General features: G+C 46.9%; 3 protein-coding genes across 5 annotated transcripts in view; 1 reads left to right on the forward strand and 2 right to left on the reverse strand.

Moving 5' to 3' along the window:
• On the forward strand, positions 1–11,699 carry ccnt2a (cyclin T2a). 2 transcript variants are annotated; one of them, XM_060040917.1, is made up of 10 exons: positions 1–202; positions 861–942; positions 1,044–1,172; positions 1,653–1,713; positions 2,233–2,295; positions 3,093–3,138; positions 5,167–5,330; positions 6,550–6,620; positions 8,123–9,257; positions 9,850–11,699. In XM_060040917.1, exons 1-10 carry the CDS (start codon positions 42–44, stop codon positions 9,921–9,923), a joined length of 1,986 nt encoding a protein of 661 aa, XP_059896900.1. In that variant the 5' UTR covers positions 1–41; the 3' UTR covers positions 9,924–11,699. The 2 variants fall into 2 exon arrangements, 1 of the variants encoding a protein (XP_059896900.1); XR_009523535.1 differs by lacking the exons at positions 6,550–6,620; positions 8,123–9,257; positions 9,850–11,699 and having other exon boundaries at positions 3,093–3,655; positions 5,167–5,307.
• Positions 10,203–18,213, reverse strand: map3k19 (mitogen-activated protein kinase kinase kinase 19). Of its 2 annotated transcripts, none has more exons than XM_060040916.1 (6): positions 16,336–18,213; positions 15,841–15,924; positions 15,215–15,453; positions 14,419–14,671; positions 13,817–14,025; positions 10,203–12,707 (listed from the first exon to the last, which is right to left on the reverse strand). In XM_060040916.1, exons 1-6 carry the CDS (start codon positions 18,166–18,168, stop codon positions 12,572–12,574), a joined length of 2,754 nt encoding a protein of 917 aa, XP_059896899.1. In that variant the 5' UTR covers positions 18,169–18,213; the 3' UTR covers positions 10,203–12,571. The 2 variants fall into 2 exon arrangements, with proteins under 2 accessions (XP_059896899.1, XP_059896898.1); XM_060040915.1 differs by having other exon boundaries at positions 15,841–15,927.
• LOC132448316 (uncharacterized) overlaps positions 18,185–24,855 on the reverse strand; it is a 12,411-nt gene continuing 5,740 nt past the window's right edge. Inside the window, exons 6-13 of the mRNA XM_060039480.1 lie at positions 23,476–23,630; positions 21,929–21,989; positions 20,609–20,696; positions 19,570–19,704; positions 18,969–19,150; positions 18,750–18,793; positions 18,247–18,627; positions 18,185–18,196 (exon numbers count right to left, since the gene is read on the reverse strand). Coding sequence (XP_059895463.1) covers positions 18,185–18,196; positions 18,247–18,627; positions 18,750–18,793; positions 18,969–19,150; positions 19,570–19,704; positions 20,609–20,696; positions 21,929–21,989; positions 23,476–23,630 — 1,058 coding nt within the window. The remainder of the gene's footprint in view (positions 18,197–18,246; positions 18,628–18,749; positions 18,794–18,968; positions 19,151–19,569; positions 19,705–20,608; positions 20,697–21,928; positions 21,990–23,475; positions 23,631–24,855) is intronic.

Consider the following 24,855-nt stretch of genomic DNA (forward strand, 5'->3'; position numbering starts at 1 on the left):
CCCCCCTCCTGCCCCCTCCTACGTCCTGCGGAGCTGAAGCCATGGCGGCGTGCCGGGGATCCTCGTCCACTAAGTGGTTTCTAACCCGGGAGCAGCTCGACAACACCCCGTCCCGTCGGTGCGGGGTCGAACCGGACCGGGAGCTATCATATCGGCAACAAGCGGCCACTCTGATCCAGGACATGGGCCAGAGACTCAACGTGTATCCTCTTATAAACAAACCCCAAGCAGCTTCTGCTGCTACTACTACTGCTGCTGCTACTACTAATGGCGCTCTCGTGTCAACTCTGTCTGTGCATGGTAGAGCATTTATACGAAAGTGGATGGTTGTTTCTGTTTTAGAATATTATTTAATAGTATTTTACGTGTCGGTTTGCCTTTGCTTTATCTTCGCCGTATTTTTGACTTCCCTTGTTTTGGCTTGGTTAGCCGAGGGCCAGGCATGCGTCTGCTACTGCTGCTACTGTATGTATAATCATTACTAGTTATTCAAGCGAATGAATTGCTTTTTATTTGACTAGAGAATGTCTGGCAATCGCTATTAAGAGACGGAAAACGCACATAGTTTATAGGTGGTCATGTTTTTACTTCCCAACCATCATCTGTCAAAGCATGGTTCACATCACATGTAGGCTAACGTTACTTTGAGTCGCAGCCCAAAACAGACGCAGGTGAACAATCGTAGCGTACAATCCAAATGTGAGTAGCTTAAACAAAAAGGTCAGAATAAGCAACTTTCTAACACAACAACTTGAAAGAGTGCAGACTGAGTTTGTTGTGGATTCTCCTTTTACTGAGTGATTACAATCTTAAGCTATCATTAACCAAAACTCATAATTTTCCTTGACCTCCCATCCCAGCTCCCAATTAACTATAAATACAGCTATTGTTTACATGCATAGGTTTTACATCCACCACTCATTCACCAAGTTCCACAGAAATGTAAGTCTCCAAATCAACCACATTTCTTGTCTGTCTTGTGGACCATAACAATTTAATCTTTTTATGATTCATTTATAAATGTAACATTGTGTTCTTCACAGATCATATCTCCAACGGCGTTATTTTTGGCTGCGAAAGTGGAAGAGCAGCCGAGAAAGCTCGAGCATGTGATTAAAGTGTCACACGCGTGCCTGAACCCACAGGAAGCGCCGCTTGACTCCAAGAGTAACGTAAGTTTAGGCAATTTCAGGGTCTCCACGCTTCTTTTATCATTATTCTTTCCTCTCTCGTTTCTTCCATTTTGGCCACAGGAAAGGCTAAAGTCTTGCTTTGCCTGTTCCCGGCTGTACACCAAGCATCCACACTAGTATTTCCCAACCAGTTTTGGCCTGCGATTCCATTTTTAGGTCAGGAAAACCCTTTGTGGTGCATCGGCTTCCCCGCACAGTGTTTTACCCCGCCAGCATCTACCCTTAATATCAATGTCACAGTTAAGTAGTTGGTAGTCTTGGCTCAGGGGGTACTCGGTAGACGGTTATCTAAGGGTACCGTGAACCCTAAATGGCATTAGTAGCGTTTCACCCATAGTTTGGGAAACGCTACTCCCCACCCACTAGACTAGAGCGACTCTTGTTAAGGGGTTAGGTGTGAGGGTAAGGACTAATAGACTCATTACAGCTGTGATGTAATGGTTGTCTATCAAACTTCAGGCCTACCTCCAGCAAGCTCAAGAGCTGGTGCTTCTTGAAACCATAGTGCTGCAGACCCTTGGTGAGTAACCGAGTGACTGGAGAGCGAGAGAGAGCAAGAGAGAGACCCTGCCTAATCACAGTCATTGAGCGTGTGGTTGATATGATGATTGACCACTGTTGGTGTATTGATGGAAGAACGCTGAATTGACGTAATGTTGTCCTGCGGTGGGTCTGCTGGGCTGCCACCGTCCCAGCACCATGTGTTTTGTTCATTGAGTAATGTAAAGGTGACACGTCCTTCTTTCCCAGTGCCCATGGGCACAGGGATTAGCTTCCAAACACTCCATAATTTGGCACGAAGTCTCCCAAACAATATTTGGAAACGTTTAACTGCCATTTGTTTTAAGCGCGGAAACTGTGCTTAAAACGTATTTTATTTTTGACAAATCCCATCATTGTATTCTAAGAAGCATTCTAATCGGGTTGGAGAAAAGTTTTGATACAATTCATTATGATTGGCTTCCCCTGTCAAATAGAACGACCTGTCACCTCCTTGCTGTGCTTGTGTTCAACTCACCTCTGATGTATTTTCTTTCAGGCTTTGAAATTACTATTGAGCACCCACACACAGATGTGGTGAAATGTTCCCAGCTTGTGCGAGGTAGAGGCTTCCTTCCTTTGATCTGTACGACCTCTGTGTGACCCCTGACCTCGCCTGTCCCACCTTCAGACACGAGTAGGGGCGGGGAAGGGGGGGATGTAATGTTTGCATATCCCCGTGCGCACGCACACACGTTCTATTGACAAACGGTTGAAGGCCATTGTCGTTCTCATTGGGCGGCATGACGTTGCAGCTTCATAGAGCCGCCTGGCTCCACAGAACAGATAGAGACGTGACCTTGCTACCAGTGCGTTTGCACAGTTGTAGTAAAGCAAAGTCTGTTTTGGATTATTTACTCCAGACTGGGCTGTACCTGTACCTTGCAGTTTATTTGCAAGTCACCTTGGACAATAGTGTCTGCCAATTGTGGGCTCTATGTAGTTTATCTGGGGCTGATTTTATCTTATGTTGCTAAAAAAACAGTAAAGAATCAATAGTCTATTGGTATTTTGTTATTTTTTAGCGTTTTTATTATATTTGTTTCACTACGAGCGGGGACAAATGCGATAGCTTTTAACAATTGGTCACAGAGTGTCTTAAATTCTCAACTGAAAAACATTTTTTGATATCAAAATGTTAAAAACGCAAACCTCACATGATTTATTACTTTCAGTATTATCTTAATATCATGGAAATAATTTTAAGGTAACCAATCAATCTTTTGTTACTGATAATTAAAACCATCATAATAACCAATTACTTGTTCCTTGACACAAAAGTAATTTCCCCTTTCTGTTTCTCTTTTTCTTCTCCTCTTCTCTCTGTCTGTCTCTCTTTCTCTATCTTCTTGCTCACAGCAAGCAAGGATCTGGCACAGACTTCCTATTTCATGGCTACCAACAGGTTGTTACCCTGCCCCCTCCTTGTTTGCACTGTGACTGCACACCATAGCTTCAAGTAATGCAGGGTACCCTCTCAGTGTCCAACCACCCCCTACTCGCTCTGGTGGCTCTCGGGATGCTGGCCTCCCCCCTTCCCACCTGCTCCCCTAGCCTCTCCACCTGCTGCGCCTCCCCCTTGTCCCCTGACGGGTCAGGGGGGGTGGTGGTGGTGGTGGTGGTGGTGGTGGTGGATAGTGTGACCGGGACCACCGCGTTTAGGTGGGGGTTGGGGTGGGGGCTTGTGGCGTCGCCGGGCCCCAGTAGCGGTGCGGTGTATTGTACAAGGGGCCAGCCGTTGGCACGGATGGGGTTGAATGCAAGATGTGAAGTGTAGTGGTGCGCGTGACTCCCCCGTCTCCCCCCTGCTCTGTTGCGAACGAGTGCATATGTCTAAAGAGAGGGAGAGAGACACACACTTTGGTAGCCTGAATTACCCCTAACGATTACAGAGGTGTAAACTTGTCGTAGAGGCGCCTCCGGTAAGTACAGCCATCTTTGTATTCTTTTATTTTCATACATCATTATCTGTCCTTTCTAAGTATTTGTAGTTGGTAGTCTTTTTGTGTATTTTTCTTAACATGCTGTGTTTCTATCCCAGCAGTCATCATTCTGATTCTGAAATATTTTAGCTGTTCAGCTATAGCTCACTTAGGCAGATTAGGGACCCTTTAAGGACCTATAGTGATTAAATGAAGCCATTCAACTCCCCAGATGAACCGTTTCACCTACATTTTACTTTATCATTTGATAATAATAGGTGACCAACGTTTTTGTCTAATTGGAAATAAGTTTGGATAACATTCATATCTAGATATTAATATCTTGGTTTTACAGCTCTGACTCTGGGTCCTTAAGGGGTTTGTTTCGCTTCAGTGTTTTAGGGAGAATTTGTTTTTGAGTCACTGAAACCGGTTTTCTCAGTGTAAGATGTCTGGGTTTCATATAGATTTGCATCACAAATGAACAAGAGAAGTGTAAGCTTTCAATGTCAAGCATACTTTCTGCACTACCGTAACCCGAAAAACTTAAGCTATGGTTGCCATCCAACGGCCATAAACGGAAAAGTTGGTTGTTGAAAAGCTGGTTGGTTACTGTCCTCCATTCAAATGCTTTGAATTATTGCTGTTGGAGATTTAATCCCTGAACCCTTGTTCAGAGTTCAGACTGGAATAGCTATCTATTAGCGATTAGGTTTGCGTTGACGGTAACAAATTAATTCCCACCCTTTTGTGACACTGGGATGGTCAACTCTTATTGAACTTTTATTTTAGCACATTGAGATCATTGAATTGATATAAAGTGCGTTATAAATAAAATGTATTATTATTATTTTTGGATCAATCTTTGATTACTTGCGATATTTAACATGTTTAACATGAATATTGTGGTAGAAGGAGAGCCTTTTCTCATGAGTTCTGTGATTAACGGTGGATAAACTCTGTCCTCCTTGGTCATATAATCCCAAAAATAAATGTTTACACCTTAATCCAAACTGTAATCGTCATGGAGTTGAGTCAGCTAAGCTTCACGAGACATCACATGACTTCTGGTTAGCTTGTCTTAATGAGGGATGAGATTTTTGGGTGAAAGGTCAGTGAGACGAAGTGTGTTGCTGTGTTACTGTCTGTGTTTACTGTCTGTGTTAGCTGGTGACTAACGATGTCTGCTCCCTCTCTGTTCCCTCCTCTGCTCTCTCCACATGTATGGCCGCCTCTCGCCCCCCCCCCCCCGATTCACCCCGGGATATGATTGGAAACACCTACACACTCACTCTCTCTCACTCACACCCCTAATCACACTCACATTCACTCTCACTCTCATACATGCCACTGGCACACCCATCACTCACTCTCGCTCTCTCCATCTTTTTCTCACTCTCTTCAATTCTCCCTCTCTCTCATCATTCTCGGCACCCCTCATGCCATTCTCCTCGCTCGCTGAAACACACACATTCCACACATTCTCCCCCTCTTCGGACACGCACACGCAGCCTCCACCTCACCACATTCTGCCTTCAGTACAAGCCCACAGTGATTGCGTGCGTGTGCATCCACCTGGCGTGCAAGTGGTCCAACTGGGAGATTCCCGTGTCCACGGATAGGAAGCACTGGTGGGAGTACGTGGACACGACGGTCACCCTGGAGCTGTTGGACGGTGAGGCTGCTGTCCCCCTCAAAGACTGATATAGGCCCGATACTACACATCGCTTTAAGACGCTACTAATGCTACGGCCACACTGCACGCGTTACTCGCGTTAAGAAGCGCGCATAACGCGCCTAACCTGACCCTGGATCATTGTGTGTCACAAAAATGGTTCAACACGGTGCATGATAGAGCTTGGATCGGGTTAGATTAAATAATCTCGGATATAAATAACAATAATCGGGTTAAATAACTTCACATGGTGGGTCTGGTGTTTCCAGCATTCGTAGTGTTGATCTGCAGAGAAATAGTCTGCCAAAGACGTTGAGGTTGCTTAGCAACCAAAGACGCTGCCCATGCAAGTGAATGGAGCGTTCCCTCTTCGTCATAACTATCAAACCAAACATCCTTCACATTCACAGAGCGAACATTATGAAAGTAAAATGCACATTTCTCACTAAAAATGTTTACATAAACGCTTTTAATGGCGTTACTATTTCCACCCAGAATAAAGAGTAAGTTTGTCCGCCATATGCTTCTGTGCAAGCGTCGCTCGTTACTCTCTGCCAGTGACGTCGGGTCAACTCCACGCTGATTGGCTTGGAGCTTAAGCGTCACGCGTAGGCATGTCAAAAGTTCCAATTTTTTAACTCTGCGCGTTGGTGCGTTGGGCGCGCGCCCCTAACGCGTCGCTTTAACGCGTGTAACGCGTCTAAACGCCTACACCAATGTTGTTTTTTTTAATTGTGTAGTTTAATTATACTTCACAAGCATGAACAGTGATGATTGTTTTTTGTCCAAACCTGTCAAAGATTGATCAGACTCTTGCAGTGTTGCAGAAAAATGGACCATCTATTGGCGTCATCATGGTTCACTGTAAAAAAAAATGTCCACAGAGGTCAAAATGGCGACTGCGGTCAAAGTTATTTCAGTGATGCCGGCGATTCTAGGGTTCTCAGCTGGTTCTCAGCTAGGTTATCATGGCAACCGAGTGAGTGACTCATGTTTGTAACCATTATACCCTGAAGTAAAACAAAATGTAACTTCAAAAAAGAACGTGAACCACGTTTTAGAGTTAGGGGCAGGGAGTCTGGTGGCTTTGAAACAGTAACAAGGTGCAGCACACTGCTCCAATCTAGCCTTTGACAAATTCTACCAAACCACCTTGCCTATACTTGCCTAGAAATGTGGTGTTTCATCGTCGTGTGTGCTTGTCTTCATGTGTTCACAGAGCTGACCCACGAGTTTCTGCAGATCCTGGAGAAGACGCCGAGCAGGTTAAAAAGAATCAGGAACTGGAGGGTAAGGGTCAGCACTTTGGTGTGAATAAAACCAAGCAGTAGCTCACGACAGGCTGTGGTATACGGTCAATATTTCCCAGCTAAGGGGCGTTCTTCGGCCCCCACTGGAGCAGCAGGAGGAGGAGGAGGAGGAGCCCTGTCCCTACAGATCTCCACCGCCACCTCCTCCCCCTCCGAGACAAACGCATCACTTGTATTAATAAATAGAAATGCTCGAAATAAATGAAGTCCTTCTGGCTGCCTGCGCATAGTGCAAGGCGGTTGCTGGGCGCAACGTACACACACGCAGCGTACATTTTAGCGCCACTTTCTCTGGTCCCCAAGTTTCGCTTGCGAATAGCGGTTGAGCAGTTGTGGCCACTTAACGGCCATAATCTCTCTCGTGTCAAGATCGAGTCGACCATAGTTAGGCCACTCCTGAGGTCAAAGGTAACCTTAAAGTTTTCCATCTGGTAACTAATGGGGGGTTTACACCTACCCGATAGTGGGCCCCGATGGCTTAATCAGCAGCTATCGTTATAACATCGGCAAATAGCGTGGTTGCATCGGGAAACACCGTTACTCTTCCCGGGAACATCGTTAGACAACGGGAAGAAACGGGAAGAAATGCTCAATGATCGGGCAACATCGGGCAACATTGGCAAAGAACGAACATGTTTGTTAATTTTGGGTCTATCGGGGTAGAATCGGTTACCAGGTGTTGCTATGGGCTAATCGGCTATAATCGGGAATAGAACGGGAGTATAACGTAAGACATCGCAAGTCGTTCGGGAATTTTCCTGGGCACATCGGCTATATTCGTTAATCTTCCGCGCTTTATCGTGTTTTATCGTCTTTATATCGGCAACCTCAACACACGAAAGACCCTCGAGAACCCTCGACAAATAACGATTGTGAGTGACCAGATTGTGTTAAGGAAGACCCTCAATCTGCCACTTGGGTATAAATAGGGGGTGATGGATGGATGTCCTACTTTTATAATTACAGGGTACTTCGCCCATTTAGAACCGGCGTTCTATTATTATAAAATCGCTATTGTAATATAAATGAATATATAAATAAATATCAGTCTAAACCAGTCTCCCCTTTGCCTTCTATCGAAATGACGCCAAATGACGCCAAACGCGTCATTTGACGTGTTTGGCGTCATTCGAAATGACGTCAAATGACGCCAAACGCACTTCGGGTGTCTTCCGTGGCATAAATCGTTATGTTATCGTTATAACATCGGGTATGTGTAAATGCTACCCCGATAAATTGACCCGATCATACATTTTTAGCCCGATGTCACCCGAATCACCCCGACTTCCACATCGGTGGTCCATCGGCCATTAGCGGCCATTAGCGGGATGGTGTAAACGGGGCATAACGTAGTTTGTCAAAGTTTTCTTTTCTCAGACGTAGAGTGATACCGAATTGTGCAAAGGAATTGGACGTCCCAGCCCGCGGTATATGGTCGTTGTTACGCCACGGCTTCACCTTGAACTCTTCCTTTCACTCCAGGCGACGCAAGCTGCCAAGAAGCCCAAGGGAGACGGCTCCGCCGACGGCTCCTTCTCCGGACCCTCCCTGGGAGAGTCCTCCCTGCTGGACACCTCCATGGGCACCTCCTCCTCCTCCAACCCCTGCTTCCCTAAACCCAGCACCTCCTACCCCCTGTCCGTGACCAGCACGCCCCTCTCTGCGGACGGCCTGGCCGGCTCCTACGGCACCGGGGACTGGCCCCATGCCAGCTACTCCGGCACCCCCCTGAAGCAGGAGCCCACGGAGCCGGCCCTGTCCCTGCCCTCCTCCGCCGCCGCCTCCTCGTCCTCTTCCACTGCCTCCCTTTTACCCCACCCGTCGTACAGGACCGATAAGGGGCCGGGCCCCACCCTGGTCAAACACGAACACAAAGGAGGGACCAGGCACCCGCCACCGCCGCCGACCGGCCTGCCCCCCAACCTCTCCGCCGCCTTCCCCCCGCCGCCACTGGCCGTCTCCCCGCTGCTCACGCCCCAGGGCCAGAGGCTGTCCCTGGACAAGTACCGCGAGAAGCATCGGGGCGCGGCGGAGGACTCCTCCCACTCTTCCGCCAGCCAACCGGAGCACAGGAAGCACCCGCCGGGCCCCGACGCGCCGGCGAAGGCGAAGCACCATTCCTCGTCGGCCTCGGGGCACGAGCGGCGCCACCACGGCGAGAAGCGCGACAAAGGCGGCGCGCTGAAGCTCCGCCTCCCCCTGCCGACGCCCACGCCCGGTGTAGGCGGTTCCCAAGGCAACCGGGAGGAGCTCAAAATGAAGATCAAGGTGGAGCGCCACAGCTCGTCGGACGAGAGCGTCGCGGCGGCGGCGGTCGCCAACAGTAACAGCAGAAGTAAACATTCCAGTCCGCTGGTGAGCAAGGAGAAGCACGCGCACCGCGGCGGCGAACACGGCCTCCATCGCCACCATCAGAAGCACGCCGGCCACGCGCACAGCGGCAACGGGAGCGGGCCCGCCGGAGCGGTCGCCACGGAGGCCGCCGCGATGCTGCTGTCGTCGTCGTCTTCGTCGTCCCGCAAGAGGACGCACCCGGAGGCGGGCCACAACCAACACTCCTCCTCATCCGGCTCCTCCAGAGCCGGCAAAAGCTCCAAAGGAGGGGGCGGCGCTGCAGGTACGTCCTCCTCCTCCTCCTCTTCTCCCCAGGCTCCTGCTGCTGCTCAAGTCAATTCAAGTCAACTTTATTTCCATAGCACATTTAAAAACAACCGAGTTGACCCAAAGTGCTTGCAAACAAACATAAAACAATGACGATGGTACAACAACAATATTAATATAACATGGGGAAAATAAATAATTAAAATAATAAACAAATTAGTCAAAGAATAAAATAAAGAGTGTGTGTGTGTGTGTGTGTGTGGGGGGGGGGGTGGTATTAAGGTAGATTAAAAACTTGAGAGAAAATAAAAGTCTTTAAATTAGACTTAAAGCAGTCAATGGTGGGAGAGGACTTCAAATGTACAGGTAGACTATTCCAGAGTTGGGGGGGCAACAACAGAGAAGGCTCTATCACCCTTGGTTTTAAGGCGTGTCTTGGGGATACAGAGAAGATTCTGAGATGAGGACCTAAGTGACCTTGGAGCGCTGTACGGAATTAGTAGGTCACCTATATAACTAGGTGCCAAAGCACTCACTCCAATGCAGTCTGGCTAACCTCCTCTCTGTGTCTCCTCCTCCTCCTCCCCCCCCCTTGCTGTGTCACCCAGGTGGGTTGTGGGCGTCCCAGCAGCTGCCGGCCGCTAGCGAGCCGACACACGAGGCGGGAGAGCAGAGACACTGAGCCTGGAGCTCGGCGACTGTAACCCCCGGCAACCGTAACCCTCACCGACCAGGCCGCCAGCCACAGGACCATGCAAGGCACCCAGGACTTGCTACACCTTTTTTTCAGAATAAGTCCCACCCCCCCCCCCCCCCACAGGAAGGAGAAACATAATTAAAAATAAACAATGAGATGATGGCAAACCTTTTGCTTCAAGGCAGAAATTGAGTGGGGAAAAGAAAGAGGAAATCTTTATTGTGAAAGCGATTGTTGGACTTCTCTGGTTTTTCAAAAGAGAAGATGCAAAAAAATCAACTAAAGATATACAATGAATTGATGCTTCCAGATCTTCTGATCTCCAGGCTGGGATGGTAAATCCTGTCCACTACTCCAAGTATGTGAAATTGCTGCTTTGTTCCCCATAGCCTGAATGGATGTGGGTGCGTTGGAGTGTGAGTGTTCATTTTCCACAAACTGGGGACTGGTTTCACTAAATATGTGGGGTAAAGGTGAAAGTGTTAATACTGGAAAGACAGAGAGTGACATTTCTCCATTCTTCACTTCTTCAAATCTTCTTTGAAATGTATAATTTAGTTGATCAGCATGACTGCAACTGTGAGGAACGTCGAGAACGTAAAGGTTCTGGGAAAAGTTCAGTTTGGTTTCCGCTTTTCCCATTTATTTTATATATTTTTTAGTTTGTTGAAATTGTTCTTTATTTTTTAGTGTTGCCTTCGCTCAACTTCATTCAGTTCTTTCCTCCTCACTTATCATATTTTCTACTTAGATACTGTACGTATGCTCTGCATGTTTCAACCTCCAAAGGGATTTCAAGCAGAACTGACTCGTGTTTACAGCGATGGTGGAGATAAGTGTACATACGTTGTTGTATGTTTAAAGACAAATGTGTATAAGATAGATATATCTACAAAATGACTACTCAGGTTTGGAGCTGCTTGTAAGTATAACAAGATGTCTATATACCTTTAAAAAAAAAAAAAAAGCATACTGTTGGAATCAGGCGTTTGTCAGGCGATTGCAGCATTCAGCTGTTGTGTATGTGTGCTTCCCAGAGCCTGTAGTTTATTTCATGGCCTGAAGGGGGCGCCAAATCCCCAGGGAATCCCTCGGGCCACATGGGCACATCCAACACTTATCTTGACACTTCGATGCGATGCAATTTATATTTTCTTTTTTAATCTCCAAGAAAACCTTAAGCTGAATGCCAAAGGCCCTGCCTCAGAATAATGTTTAAAATATTTTGATTAATAGTGCTATACAAGTTTACATTTCCCTCTTGCTTTCAAGTGCATTTAAAAAGAAAAAAAAATGCTCACATCAATTGAGCCCTTTGCCTGTGGTTAGATTAGTGTAACCTAAACAGTGTGAACCAGGTCAATGTGATCTGTGTATCAGTGTTATTATACAGTGACCGTATGCAAACCCTAATGAGACAAATTCTTACCATTCACCTACCTGCACTGTAAAAAGAAAAGGTTCATTTCTGGTCATTATTTCATTTATTACAAGTAATATCTCAGAAAATATTGTTTTCAAGTTGTTTTGCATTTGTAGATTTGTTTTGCTGATGGCCTGATTTAGAGAGGTTCAACTCTTGGTTGTTCCCTGGGGCAAGCGACTTGGCCACGGAAAAATAAAAAGCTTATTGATAAAGCAAAAGAAGTGCAGTAGACATTTTTCAACATTCATTATCCAACTTCAACCATCTTTAATTGAGTAATACAATCACACGGCAAAGGTACCTTTTTAAAGATGCATTAAAACACAAGATATTCATTCTGTGTCTTCATTGTGCCGCTGCTCTCCTTAAAGGTCTCGGTACATAAGTACATGTCATTCGTAAGACGTGGAGACTTGGGTTGAGTTATGTTAACAATATAAGTATTGGCTGCGATAGTTACCTGCTCTAAAAAACAGTGTTCATCCGGGGATTTAAGATGTACAAAATGTACACTTTAATTTATATGTACACAATATCAAGTGGTTTTAAATAGTTGGCACAGATAATGCAGAGGGGAATTTAAGTCAACTTAACATTCAAAGCAGGTCGGATCTTTCAATTGTTAACCATGAATAACATACAAAGTGCGCTACATCTGACTCACTTTCATGTGAATTCCGGACCTCAGTTTATCCTGACAGAAAATAATTTATAAAACACTTAACTGAGTAGGCTGGTAGGTTGATTTATCAATCATATCTTGGTGGACCTGGTGGTAATATAGGGCCCGAAAGTGTCATGTCATACCAGTGTATTCTATCAATAACATAACTTCCTTCGTCATCGTCTATTTATCCTTCTTTCGATAGCACAACTTCTGTAGTAACGATCTGTTTACCGATAAAACAACTTCCATCATAACCATCCGTCTATCGATAACACAACTACCGTCGTAACGATCTGTCTACCGATAACACAACTTCCGTCGTAACGATCTGTCTACCGATAACACAACTTCCGTCGGAACGATGCGTCTTAACGGCAACACAACTTACGTCATAACGGTCTTGTCTACCGATAACACAACTCCCATAGGAACGATGTGTCTTAACAGTGACACAAATTCCGTCAAACGGTCTGTCAACAGATAACACCACTTCGTCGTGGGTCATCTACCCATAGCACATCCTATGTCGTAGCGGTCCGTCTACCAATGACAGAATCCATCTGGATGGGCGGCACAGCAGGGCCTCCTCTGAGTTTCCGGAGAGTTCTCCCGGGTCTTGTTGGGGATGAACGGGTGTTTCAGCAGCTGTTCCGCAGAGGGTCGCCGTTTCTGGTCACTAGGATCAGGAGACAGACAGGGTTGTAGTCTGGAGGAAGCATTTCCAGAATAATGGAAAAGTACTCGCATGTTGAATACGATTAAATAGTCAGGCTATTGTAGTGGTTAAGGCCTTATGGCCTTTAACGCTATCGAACAGGTTACCTTTGGGTAAAAAAGGGTCAAATACCCTAACCATTAGGGAGGTTGACTCCCCATCAAAAGGTTGATACCTTTCGCATCACTGCTCCTTAATAACATACAAGCATCTGCTATTTAGCATTTCAACCGATGCTGATATGTTTGAACTTAAAAGCTCATTCATTGTGTACAACCACATTACGATAAAACATCAGAGTTCCAGGTGGTCTTGAACCCATGGTCTTCGGAAGGGGAAAAGGCAATTACTAATGAACCACAGTTAACTTATCGATTAGAAAGAAGTGTACAATTATGCCGCTTTTCCACCGCACATGTAGCTCGACTCGACACGACACGACTCGACACGACTCGACACGGTAGCAGCGCGGGTCCTTTTCCACCGCAAATAGTACCTCCGGGACGTGGGCGGGGTCGGCTGCGCGAAAGGGCCGTGACGTATTTTTGTACGCGACGCAAACAACACCTACGTAACCCACACATGGACAGAACCCACATAACAACAATGGAGAACATCGATGCGATGGTATTCGTGTTCGTATTATTAGCTGGCATGTTGAAGAAGTGGAATATGTTGGCTGCGGCGCTGCTATGGCTGTTACCAGCATGGTTGCCATGTCGCTCTCGTGACTTCGTCACACTCTCTGGCCAATCAGTGGCCGGCCGTCTGCCGACGTCACCTTTTAGCATCGGCTCAGCCGCTTGGAACCTAGAGCGAGGCGGTACTAGAAAAAGCAGCCACTTCAGGTACCAGATACCATGTTTTCGCGGTGGAAACGCAAAAAAGGCGAGCTGAGTCGAGTCGAGTCGTGTCGCGCTGGTACCATGCAGTGGAAAAGCGGCATTAGAATGTTGATGACCGATGATTTTAAATAATAAAAGGTGCCCCAACCTTTTTTTATTTTTACCATATGACCAAATGATCAGAAAGCTACACTGCAGTCGATGGAGATCAGAGTTCACCCTCACCTGGTGAGGCAGATGTCAACAAAGTTGCTGGCGTGGCGTGAGAAGCCGTCGGGAAGCGAGGGCATGGACCCTCTCTGGGCTCCGATGTAGAACAGGGCGGCCAGCTTGTCCATGTGGGCTAGCGGGGGCTTCCCGGTCGCCATCTCAAATACCGTACACCCCACACTCCAGATGTCCGACTTCCTGCCGTACCCTGACTCGGTAATGACCTTAAATTGTAAAAAAAAAAAAACACTTTCACTAAGTACATGCATCATCTTCAATAAATATATTGAGTGTGGTTTTTCATGTAATTTTTTGTACATTTTGAAGTATTCGTTCTTTACTTTTATTTGTATTCTTTATTGTGTTTTAATTATTTTTCTACTCAGCCTTAAATCAGAAAATTTCCCTTATAAAAATACTAAATGCATTCTACTGACATTGCTAACTTACTGTAGCTACTCAGCACTCTTTCTCCCACGAGGCTATGGGGCACGTAGATATTTATTTCAGATCAGAATTTCATTGCATGAAATAATGGTTCTCAACAACTTGCATTAATGGAGTTATGACTAAAACATGTATAGGCCAATCTCCCCTGGTTCACCCCCACCACGCACCTCCGGGGCCATCCAGTAGGGGGTGCCGTGGACGGACTTGATCAGGTCGGCGCTGTGGCTGCTGCTGGGGTTGAGGCGGCTGAGGCGCCGGGCGCAGCCGAAGTCTATGAGCTTGACCACGCCGGTGGGCATGAGCATGATGTTGTTGCCCTTCAGGTCGCGGTGGATCACGCGGTTCAGGTGGAGGTAGGCCACGCCCTCCAGGATCTGATGGCTGTAGAGCGACAGGACGTGCTCGGGTAAGGGGCCGAACCTGTAGGGGTGAAGGGATCGGTGGAGGATAAACTGGAAGGTTGAGTGAATGAATGAATCAAAGTAGACTAAGTGTAGTTATTGAACTTGTTCCCCTTGTGCACCCTGTGTAACTTAATGTAACTTTGAGGCCGTCTCTATATCATGTAACGGTTACATCACCTGTGTAACATAATGCTGCCTGTGTAACTTAAAGGTACCCTATTTTACCACCAGATGTGATGTTGAATAGATCACTAATATACATCTGCGTGGACACTCCAAAGTATAAGATGTTACAAGAGGGTGGATGGTGAAAAGGCTCGTAATGGCTAATCAACCTCACACCAGCACAACTTTTGCTTGCCACACGGTTTTAATTAAATTTGGTTTTGATTTGAATCTCATGGTTCTCATGTATTTGTTTTAATACTGGCTGTGGCTTTATATCCAAAATACATGAAGCCATGAAACCAAACTCAATCTAATCAAAAGAAAGGCTGGGAGCTAAACTTGCCGAGTGCAGCTTTAACGTAGTGGCTATGTCGTTCTGTGTCCCTCTCACCTGTGCAGGACGCTGGCGATGGAGCCCCCAGGGACATACTCCATGAAGATGGACACCATGTGCTGCCGTAGCGAGGTCCCCAGGAACCCTACGATGTTGGTGTGGGTCAGGTTCTTCAGCAGCTCCACCTCTTCCTGCAAACGGCCGTACTCTTTGTCCGCCGCCGCGGGCTCTGACGTGTCCAGGCTCACCTGCTTCACCGCTATCAGTGTACCCTGGTTAGTCAGGCCGCAGAAGACCTGGGGGAGGAGGGACGACAATCCCTTACGGGTTAACTCGATAACTAACTGAACTGGAGAAGGAAGTTTGAGCTAGCTTGTTGAAGGGAAACCGTCATGCTCAGACCCCTTTTATCTCTGATAAAAGAGGGTAGTGCATCATACGCATTGGGTCTGCCACATCAATTCAGTTTCTCTGAAGTGTTTGATTCGTTTTTTGGGGAGAACTCAAATAAATCAAGCCAAAGACCTTTACAAGGTTTTTGGGCGGAAACAGGGTTGATGTTGCATACTGCGATTTTTCACAGCACACATATGAAGCAGTACACTCTCATGTCAGAAGATATCAGAGTGTGAGGAGTTGGTTCTCCGTTAGTGTTTCTGTAGGGAGGGTCCAGGGGTACTGACCGTTCCGTAGGCTCCCCGGCCCAGAACCTCTCCTTTGGTCCAGGTGATGGTGTCCTCCACCACCGAGTCCAGCGTCGAAGATATCTGCTGCAAATCACAGGAGGCCACCAGACGTTACCATGGATCTGGTCTGTTTTAACTATTTTTAACTAGTTTGTTAAGCAGGCCCATTTATCCAAATAAACTTTGATAGATCATGCTGCATCTCATTAAGGATCAGATACGGTGTTGGGCATCTTTCTCAACGATGATTACAAACATTGGGCTTCGAGCCCAAAACCTTTAGTCTGAGATTCAAACAACGCTTAACACTACATGATCTAAGTCTTCCCATTCATCAAAGGTGTGTGGCTTACAATGTTCACTATTTCCCAGTCAGAATTTAAAAAAGCAGTGTAAAATATTTATACTGTATTTCAACTTCATTATGCCTACGGTATGATATTAATGATCAACACAGATATATACCATTCTATTCCAAATATTTAAATTTACCTCTGGCATTTTCTGTTTTGGCCTTCCTGGTCCCTCCCCTTTTCCTCTGCTGCCCAACGGTTGAAAGATCGGAGAGGGACCTATGGAAGTGTCTGTCTCGTCCAATGAGATCAGCTCCTGTGCGAGACACTTCAGAAGCTCATCCGTCATTGGCCCCTCCCCCACTTCATCCAGGCATTCTCTGTACACGGGCGAGATGGTGCCGTTGCTTCTGTGAGACGTCCGGGAGTTGATCTTTGTCTGCAGTGGGCTTTGAGATCGCACAGGCTCAGGAACCTGATGGTATGTCTCTCCTCCGTCTCTGCTTCTACTGCTGTGGGCCGATGAAGTCCTTCGATTGTGTGGATTTAGTTCATGGCCGTCCTGAAGGTCTTCGATATCATGGCGGCGAGAAGATCGCTCCCGCTGCATCCGTCGAGCTGACGACAGTTCGTCTGGTTTGAGTGTTTCAGATCCATATCCAGATTGCACCTCCTGAATAACGGACATCATTTGATCCCCTCCCCGGTCCGAAGAGGGCTCAAGATACTTCTCCTCCTCTTCCTCACTTTCCTCGGTCAGAAAAGACTCAGGCTGTGTTTGCAAATCCAGTTTAGGAACATCCTCCATTTTGTGTGGATCCTTTCCCTGACCAGCAGTCAGACAGGGTTCAACCTTCGACGCCGACACCGTTTTCCTCTTGCCGGTGGACGAAACCACCATCTTCTCCGCCGGGCTTCTCCTCAGCTTTCTGTGCTCCACTGGTTTCTTCAAGGGCTGCTTTTTCACTTTGAAGGTTTGATGGGACTTTCTGGGTGGCATGGACACCGTTCCCACCTTGGGTTTGTCGCAAGAACCAGAGATTCTCAGCTTGTCGAACATCGGGCCGGCGAACATCTCGTAGATGACCGGCCCGTCGTCCCCTCTGTTTATGGTCTGGAACATGTCCTTGTAGGTGATGAGGTCCACCACAGACTTGGACCTCGGACTGGGCACCACCACCGGGGTTCTCTTGGGCTGTCGTGCACTTCTCAGCTCCCTGGCCGCAGGTAGCACGTGAGGTCCTTTCTCATTGGACCTGTCAGAGTTTGGACCTTTGCTATAGGTCCGATAGCCCCCTGTGACGGACTCGCTGGCCACCGGCGTGTCAGCGTTCTGCTGAGCCACTTCGACTGAGTTTGGTTTGGATTTAACGCTACTGACCGTTGCCTCTCCGTTTATAACCAAGTTGGGGTTTTTTCTGACCCTAGTTTTCACTTGTGTTGCAGAAACTGAGTTAGTCTTGGGATCCAGCTTGGACTTGCTCCCATTGAGTATGCCAAAGGATTGAGGGAATTGGGAATTTGTAGCTCTGTTTCTCATTTTCCCGTTTGTTCGTCTCTCTTTAGTCTTTACAGGTTTCACAGGGGACGTCATGAAGTCTCTCTGGCAGTTTTTTTGTGACAGAGTGAGGTTGACGGTTGTCGTTGGATATTGACTCCTCTCGACTACAGCAATAGTGGCACTGGTCATTACCGTACAAGGCTTCACTTCTTCACCGTCTCCTAGGTAACCGTTCACCGATTGATGAGGGTTCTTCCCAAGTGATGGAACCACAACTTCACGTCCATCTCCAAGCCTACATTGCCTTTCTGAGTACCGGTCATCCGGGTCACAGTTTATGTATTTTGCAGTTCCTTTAATGCATGCTGGGCTTGTATACTCCTCATTGGGATAGGATCGGATCTGATGATGCATCTCATTTTCCACACAAAGGTTGATCATCCGGTCTTCCCTTTCAGAGTCCAATTGTTCAAGCTCATTCTCAAATACCTCTTGTCCGGTAATAACACCCACCCTTATGCTGTCCGACATCAGTGGTTTACCAATGTCAATAGAGTCTCTTGTCTCACCGATTGGGTCTCGATCAAGCACATTGGGAAGGCTGTGAACCATTGCCCCGTGTCTGACAAGGTGCAAACGCTCCCCTGATGTTTTCGCCCTGATTCCCCTCCCGACAGCATCAGCCTTGAGGAAGTACGTTGACGTCAAGTCCCTCTCTACTTCTTCCACCTCATCATCCAGATCGATGGAACTCTGGTTGCTGCTGCTGCTGGAGCTCTCCTCGCTGCCCCCCCTAGTGGTGGGGCCGGAGCCCCGAGACAGACGCTCTCTCCTCAGCAGAGTCCTGAGGTTCCTGCTGGGCGTGCCCCTGATGGGCTTAAGCGGCGTGGGGTGGACGAGCAGAGGAACCAACATGGGCCCTTTGGTGCGACCTTCCAAGGGGGCTAAGAGCTGAGGGAGGACTTGAGGAGGAGGGGCAGGCATGGAGCTCTGGGGGGGGGAGGGAATGACAAAGAAGTGAGACGTTAATAGCAGCTAGCCTTTCAGTTACCTCTGTCAATTGGAAGCGAGGTGTACAGGGATTGATTTTTTTCAATCTGTTGCTTTCTTACATTTCTTCCGGTCCCGTTCCTGTCGTTCTCGTGAGAGCCAAGTCCTAAAAGAGGCACATTTTAAGTTCATACTCAGTATTAGAACAGAGTAGTTGGTAGAATGATCAACTGAATGATCTACCGTTAGTAGGATGATCAAGGTTAGGCTGATAATAGATAATAATCACAAGAGAACCCATCTCATTCACGGGCTTAGATGAAAGTCCCTAGGTTACTCACGTGTGTGGATATGTGCTCTGGCTAGGAGCAGCGTGTTGGAGTCCAGCAGGGGGACCATGACGCTGGGGGCCGACTGGCTCAGCAGGCAAGTGGTCGGCTGCTGGGGCCCAAGGACAAGCCTGGGGGACCCAGAGACCGGCCTGGGGGACCCAGAGACCTGACTCTGTTTCCTGCTGCTGCTGCTGGAAATGAACATCCTCGTCAAACACCAGCAAGATGAAGAGAGACAAAGAGTAGGATTCTTTTTAGCATAATTGTAAACACTGATGACGCAGGATATTTGATTGGTTAGGGTGTTTCAGCCTGAAGGTTCTGTGTTTGAAGCCCATTGTCTGAAGTCTACCTGTGACAGCAGCCTTGAGCCACAGGAGATGTCGTGGAGCAGTGCTACACACTGTGATGTCCCTCAAAACACATGACGTAAATTGTGTTTTGAGAAACGTGAATAAAAACCATGAGTTAAGATGCTTAAACCCAACCTGCTCCTTAAAGTCTCTCATAATCAATCACTGTTACACCGAGTGTCAACGTAATGACTAAATAGCATCGAACCCTCCATTTCTTAGTTGTAAAGAGGCTATGGGAGAATTATTTTTCCTACCCATCCAAGTGCTCTTGCTTTGGGGTTCCAGGCATGCTGGGGCTCCTGCTCCTGGTAGAGCGGTTGCCAGACTCTCTCTGACCCACCGCAGGTTTGTTCCACTCGCTCAGGCTTGGCAGAGATGAACCCCTGCCTCTGATGGGACAACGGAGGAAACACACAAATACGTTTTTATGGAAGCCAGTATTTGGATATTGAGTGAGTTTAGATTACGCAAATTCACATGCAAAAACATAATACTGCACAATAAAATGCAGAAACATCACTCTCCCTCTCTCGCATTAATCTCTTCCTCTCTCTTTCCCCCACTCTCTCTCACTCTCCCCCACTCTCTCTCTCTCTCTCTCTCTCTCTCTCTCTCTCTCCGCTTCTCAGTTCGAATCACTCTCAATTCTTCTGACAGTTGCTATGAAATAAGACACCAGCTCAAAGAGATGTTCATTCTTCCCCAGCTCACTGGAACGCAACACACAACACATATCCAAGACTCCAGACAATAGTCCTGTTTCATGGACCGGGCATCACCACCTCCTCTCTCCTCCTCCTCCACCTCCTCCTCCCTAACTGTCCTGTCCAGGGAGAGAACAGGTTGTTCCACTGACTGTGTGCCAGAAGCCTCACTCTCTCACTGGAAAGGAGAGAGCTCCTTTATTCTACTGTAGCTACAGCTGAATGCCACTGAGATGTGTTGAGTAGATCTGTGGGTGAGTGTGGGTGTGTGTCTGTATATGTTTGTAAAAGACACACAGTTGGAGAGAGCAAGTCCCTAGTGTAGCATCTGCCCCACAGGCATGCGTGTATGTGTGTGTGTGTGTGTGTGTGTGTGTGTGTGTGTGTGTGTGTGTGTGTGTGTGTGTGTGTGTGTCACCTGTGTACGTATGCATATAAATAGATGCTGATGTTTACTGCACCCACTGTCAACAACACCCACAAGCCGTATAGTATTTTATGTACACACTAGAAGACCGTGTGCGTGTGCGTGTGTGTGTGTGTGTTTGGGGGTTGGGCGTGGCAGAGGATCTGATTGGTTGCTACCAACCTGCTCCCTCTTTCTGCGTCCTGGTCGGTCTGCCTGATGTCGCTCTGGGTTTCCATGGCGATCTGGAAACAGAAGGGCAGCCTCTTATCTGTCACACACACACACAAACACGCACACACATACAAAAAAAACATACACACACGCACACACATACCAGTGTCAGGTTCTAAGTAAGAAACAAAATATTCTTAAAATTAAGAAATGGGTTAAAAACTCCTTTCCTAATTCATTATTAAGTGGCATCTTGAATGCACTTTGATTTAAGTTGCTTTGGACAGAAGCATCAGCTTTATTGATGTGATGTAATGTAAGAATGTTATGCATCTTATATATTTAATTTGACCGCTTCTTGAACAGTTTTATTAAGAAAAATGTAATCCAAACTACCTCAGAATTTATTGTCATAAATTGACAATTTGTTGAAATTACTTACCGATCAATTAAATAGTTTGTATGTTTGCGTAGCATGAATAAAAGCATTAAATACAATGCAAATACATTATATATTTACTCATGTGTACGGCAGTATTGTGTTGATAACTCCAACTCCAAGCAGTCCCAACACGTTTAACGCTAAGCGTGACAATGATAAACAATGAATCACATGAAAAAATATCATTTTCACCTGCTTCTGTCAGTCCATTGAACCTTCACCGCTACATATTGTAAAAATTGTCCGAGCAGGGAAAGGTTTGCTATGAACGTCCCCGTCGCTGTAATCCCTCTGTCATGCTTTCGCTCTCTGTCAATTATTGTATAGCTAGTTTTTTTCCTCTTTGCGTCTCACTCTCTGCGTATCACTGTTCCTCCGTTACCCTGTACGACTCATGTTATAGGGCTATAGAAAGGCAGACGGGCCGGTTTCTTAATGTTGTGTGTGTGTGTGTGTCTGACCCCTCCCTCTCTTGTTACTCCTATTCTCTCCCTCCTCCCCTTCTCCTCCTCTGTCCCCACACCCTCCCTCAATATTTCTCTCTCTCGCTCTCTCTCTCTCTCTCTCTCTCTCTCTCTCTCTCTCTCTCTCTCTCTCTCTCTCTCTCTCTCTCTCTCTCTCTCTCTCTCTCCTTGGCCCCTCCCCCCCCCCAATCACCCTAAGGCCTGGGAGGGTTTATTTGGGTTGGGTGAACAATAGATGCATCTGTGACACTGCATAAAACTGTCCGTCTGTCTGTCCATCTGTCTGTCTGTCTGTCTGTCCGTCCGTCCGTCCGTCCGTCCGTCTGTCTGTCTGTCTGTCTGTCTGTCTGTCTGTCTGTCTGTCTGTCTGTCTGTCAGTCTTCCCATCACAAGGTAAAAACAACTTGAGTCCAAGATCCTTACCCTGGCGATTCATTTTGTTGTGGTGAGAATGTGGATTTCCTTCTGAGGTCTGTAACAATTCCTGTAAATAAATAACAGAACATCAACACCAACAAAAATGACCCACAATAGTTCACTCACAATATTAAATATAAAGGCAGACTAGTGGACCCTTCTCATGTCTGGATTTCAAGTATTTCTTTGAAGAAATAGTAGAATTGGTTTTATAACGTTTTTTAACCATACCATTTTTGGTTGAAAGTTCTCACGTTGGTTGAAAGTTCTCAATATGTAATCATGTTTCATGATAACATGAATAATGAAATGTGAACCCTACAGACTAACTGAATGTATACCCAATACAGACCATAAACTAAATTCCTTCTAAGTCTAAACTTTTGCTTATAGCAGACAGGGGCATTAGCAGCCAAACTTAAGAGAAACATCTTGAAGACCTGTGTTGAAATGACACCGGTCAATGGATCGGTAGATTGATATTTGACAAGGATAATAACAATATTGAGTCACTGGACTTCCAACGTTCGAGGTGACCAGAGTTAAGAGCGTACAACACGGAGACGTGATTAGAGGCAAAACAGGTCGGCCCTCTGGTCGACTAGGGCTCTGAGAATTGCTGCGAAAGTTTACTTTGAGCAGCCTGTGTGCTTGCAACCGATTGGCCCCTCCAGGGCCCTATAGCCCAGCATGGACCGGCTCACTGTTGTTTACCTTCAGGGTGGCCCGTGTTTCTACACAGCTCTTTGTACCGGTCAAGCAGTTGATAAGGGCTCTCCTCAACCCTCAACTCTCCACTTATCTCCCCCTTACCCCCTCTCCTCTCCAATCCACTCTCCTCTCCTCGCCCCTCCTCTCTCAAGTCCTTTCCTCATCTCTTCACCGCTGTACTCCTCTCCTATCCTTCCCTCTCTCAATTAGTCTCTGCCCCCCACCCCCCCCCCCCCCAACGCACACACACATGCAAAAGCACACTCAAACACGCATATATACACACACACACACACACACACACACACACACGCACATATACACACACACACACACGCACATATACACATACACATACACACACACACGCACATATACACACACACACACAAACACACACACACACACACGCACATATACACAAACACACACACACACACACACACGCACATACACACACACACACACACACACACACACACATACACACATACACACACACACACACACATACACGCACACACAGACCTGTGTAAATACTAAAGTGATTAAGCCTGCCCAATGTTCAGGGGGTCTGCCGGTGAGGTTGTGAGGGTGGTCTTTTCACTATTTGGGGGGGATTATGTCATGCCTGTGAAAAAAGCTTTAGGATGCAAACAATTGCTAATCATAGTTGAACGATCACCATTTGTTAACTATTCCTCTCTAGCAGTCTACAGAAGAGAGGTAGCAATGGGATCATCATGTGAACCCATCTTAGAAGTAAGCACGTGTTTACGTGTGATCCAATACAATGTTCGTTATCGTGTTGTTCTGCGTTAGCCAGAGGAGCTGCCACTTACCCCTTCCGAGTGTCGAGGGGTGGTCCGCGGGGAGCCGGGACGTCCGTCTGTTGGCTGACCTGGAGCAGGCTCCTCGGGGCCAGAACCCTCACGCTCCGATCGTAGCTCCGAGGAACGGTGCCGGTCCCGGGGGAGGCATGGCCCAGAAGAACTCTCTACCAGGGGAACCGATATTCAATCTCAATCTCCCTCTTTTAGGCCCAATCCCATTTCTACCCCTTACCCCTTCCCCTTCCCCCTTCAAAACAAGGGGGAGGGGGGAGGGGTAAGTGGTAGAAATGGGATTGGGCCTTAGTCTGAGATATGAAGATATGACCCGTAGCCTTTCTAAATCAAAACTCAAGTTCTTGGGGGAGTCTCCCTACAAACAAATGGAAGTCAGGGGTCAAACTCCTTGTCAGTTCCCTATGGCCGCCCACCCACAGTCCAGGACTTTGTATGCTTTAATTGTTCACCTAGGACTAGAAGTGTCTGGGTATCGTCAACTTCAACCTACTTCTTTCACCGGTTTTCTCTTTGTTCTCACCCTTTTCTCCTAGCTCTGTCTGTCCTCTCGCTCTCTGTCTCACTATCTGTCCCACTCTCTCTCTCTCTCTCTCTCTCTCTCTCTCTCTCCCTCTCCCTCTCTCTCATTCCAAACACACACAATGCACAACACCCAAATCTGATCGTGATTAACACATTCTAAGGATCATAAGCAATTCAGAAAGCCCTAGCAAGCATCACAGCCTCACACACACAAATACACGCAAGCACACACACTAAAACAAACACTTACACGCACGCACGCACACACACACACACACACACACACACACACACACACACACACACACACACACACACACACACACACACACACACACACACAAAAACATTAGCCCTGACCCCGGTCCCACCTTCCTACACCAGTGCACTTAGGGAGGTCAACTCCCATAAAAGGAAACCAGATTATGAATTAACCCTCCGGTTTCTTACAACATGAATACTGAGGTCATCCATAATCTGGTTTTCCTTAGGAAAACCAGATTATGAATTGTGAGAAACAGAGAGTAGGGAAAGTGTGCATGAACACGCTCCAAATCGTAGGCTATAGTATAGTAGTCTAAATAGGCTTTAGTATAGTAGTCTAGTTAGGCTTTATATTCTAATGCATGCTATATTATGTAAACTATTTTATCTTGGCTATATTGCACCGGCTATATTACCTAGGGTTAATTACTTAGTATATCACCAACCTAAATCCTTTTTTTTATTCTCAAAGGGCTTCACAGGCCCGTTATATGACATCCCCTCACCCTAAGGAACTCAGAATATCACCAAAAACCCCTGCATGATAACAGGTGAATAATGAGTAACTGATTCATGTGAATAAGTAAC

The sequence above is a fragment of the Gadus macrocephalus genome, chromosome 20, assembly GCF_031168955.1.
Source record: "Gadus macrocephalus chromosome 20, ASM3116895v1".
Classification (NCBI taxonomy): Eukaryota; Metazoa; Chordata; class Actinopteri; order Gadiformes; family Gadidae; genus Gadus; species Gadus macrocephalus.

Excerpts from the sequence above, each read along its gene's own strand:
- ccnt2a (XM_060040917.1), top strand. The coding sequence starts at position 42 with ATGGCGGCGTGCCGGGGATCCTCGTCCACTAAGTGGTTTCTAACCCGG. Across the intron at positions 2,296-3,092 it reads ATGTTCCCAGCTTGTGCGAG|CAAGCAAGGATCTGGCACAG; the intron begins GTAGAGGCTTCC and ends TCTTGCTCACAG. Across the intron at positions 6,621-8,122 it reads AAAGAATCAGGAACTGGAGG|GCGACGCAAGCTGCCAAGAA; the intron begins GTAAGGGTCAGC and ends CTTTCACTCCAG.
- map3k19 (XM_060040915.1), bottom strand. The coding sequence starts at position 18,168 with ATGTCGGACAGCATAAGGGTGGGTGTTATTACCGGACAAGAGGTATTT. Across the intron at positions 15,928-16,335 it reads CAAAACAGAAAATGCCAGAG|CAGATATCTTCGACGCTGGA; the intron begins GTAAATTTAAAT and ends TGTGATTTGCAG. Across the intron at positions 14,026-14,418 it reads CCTACTGGATGGCCCCGGAG|GTCATTACCGAGTCAGGGTA; the intron begins GTGCGTGGTGGG and ends TTACAATTTAAG.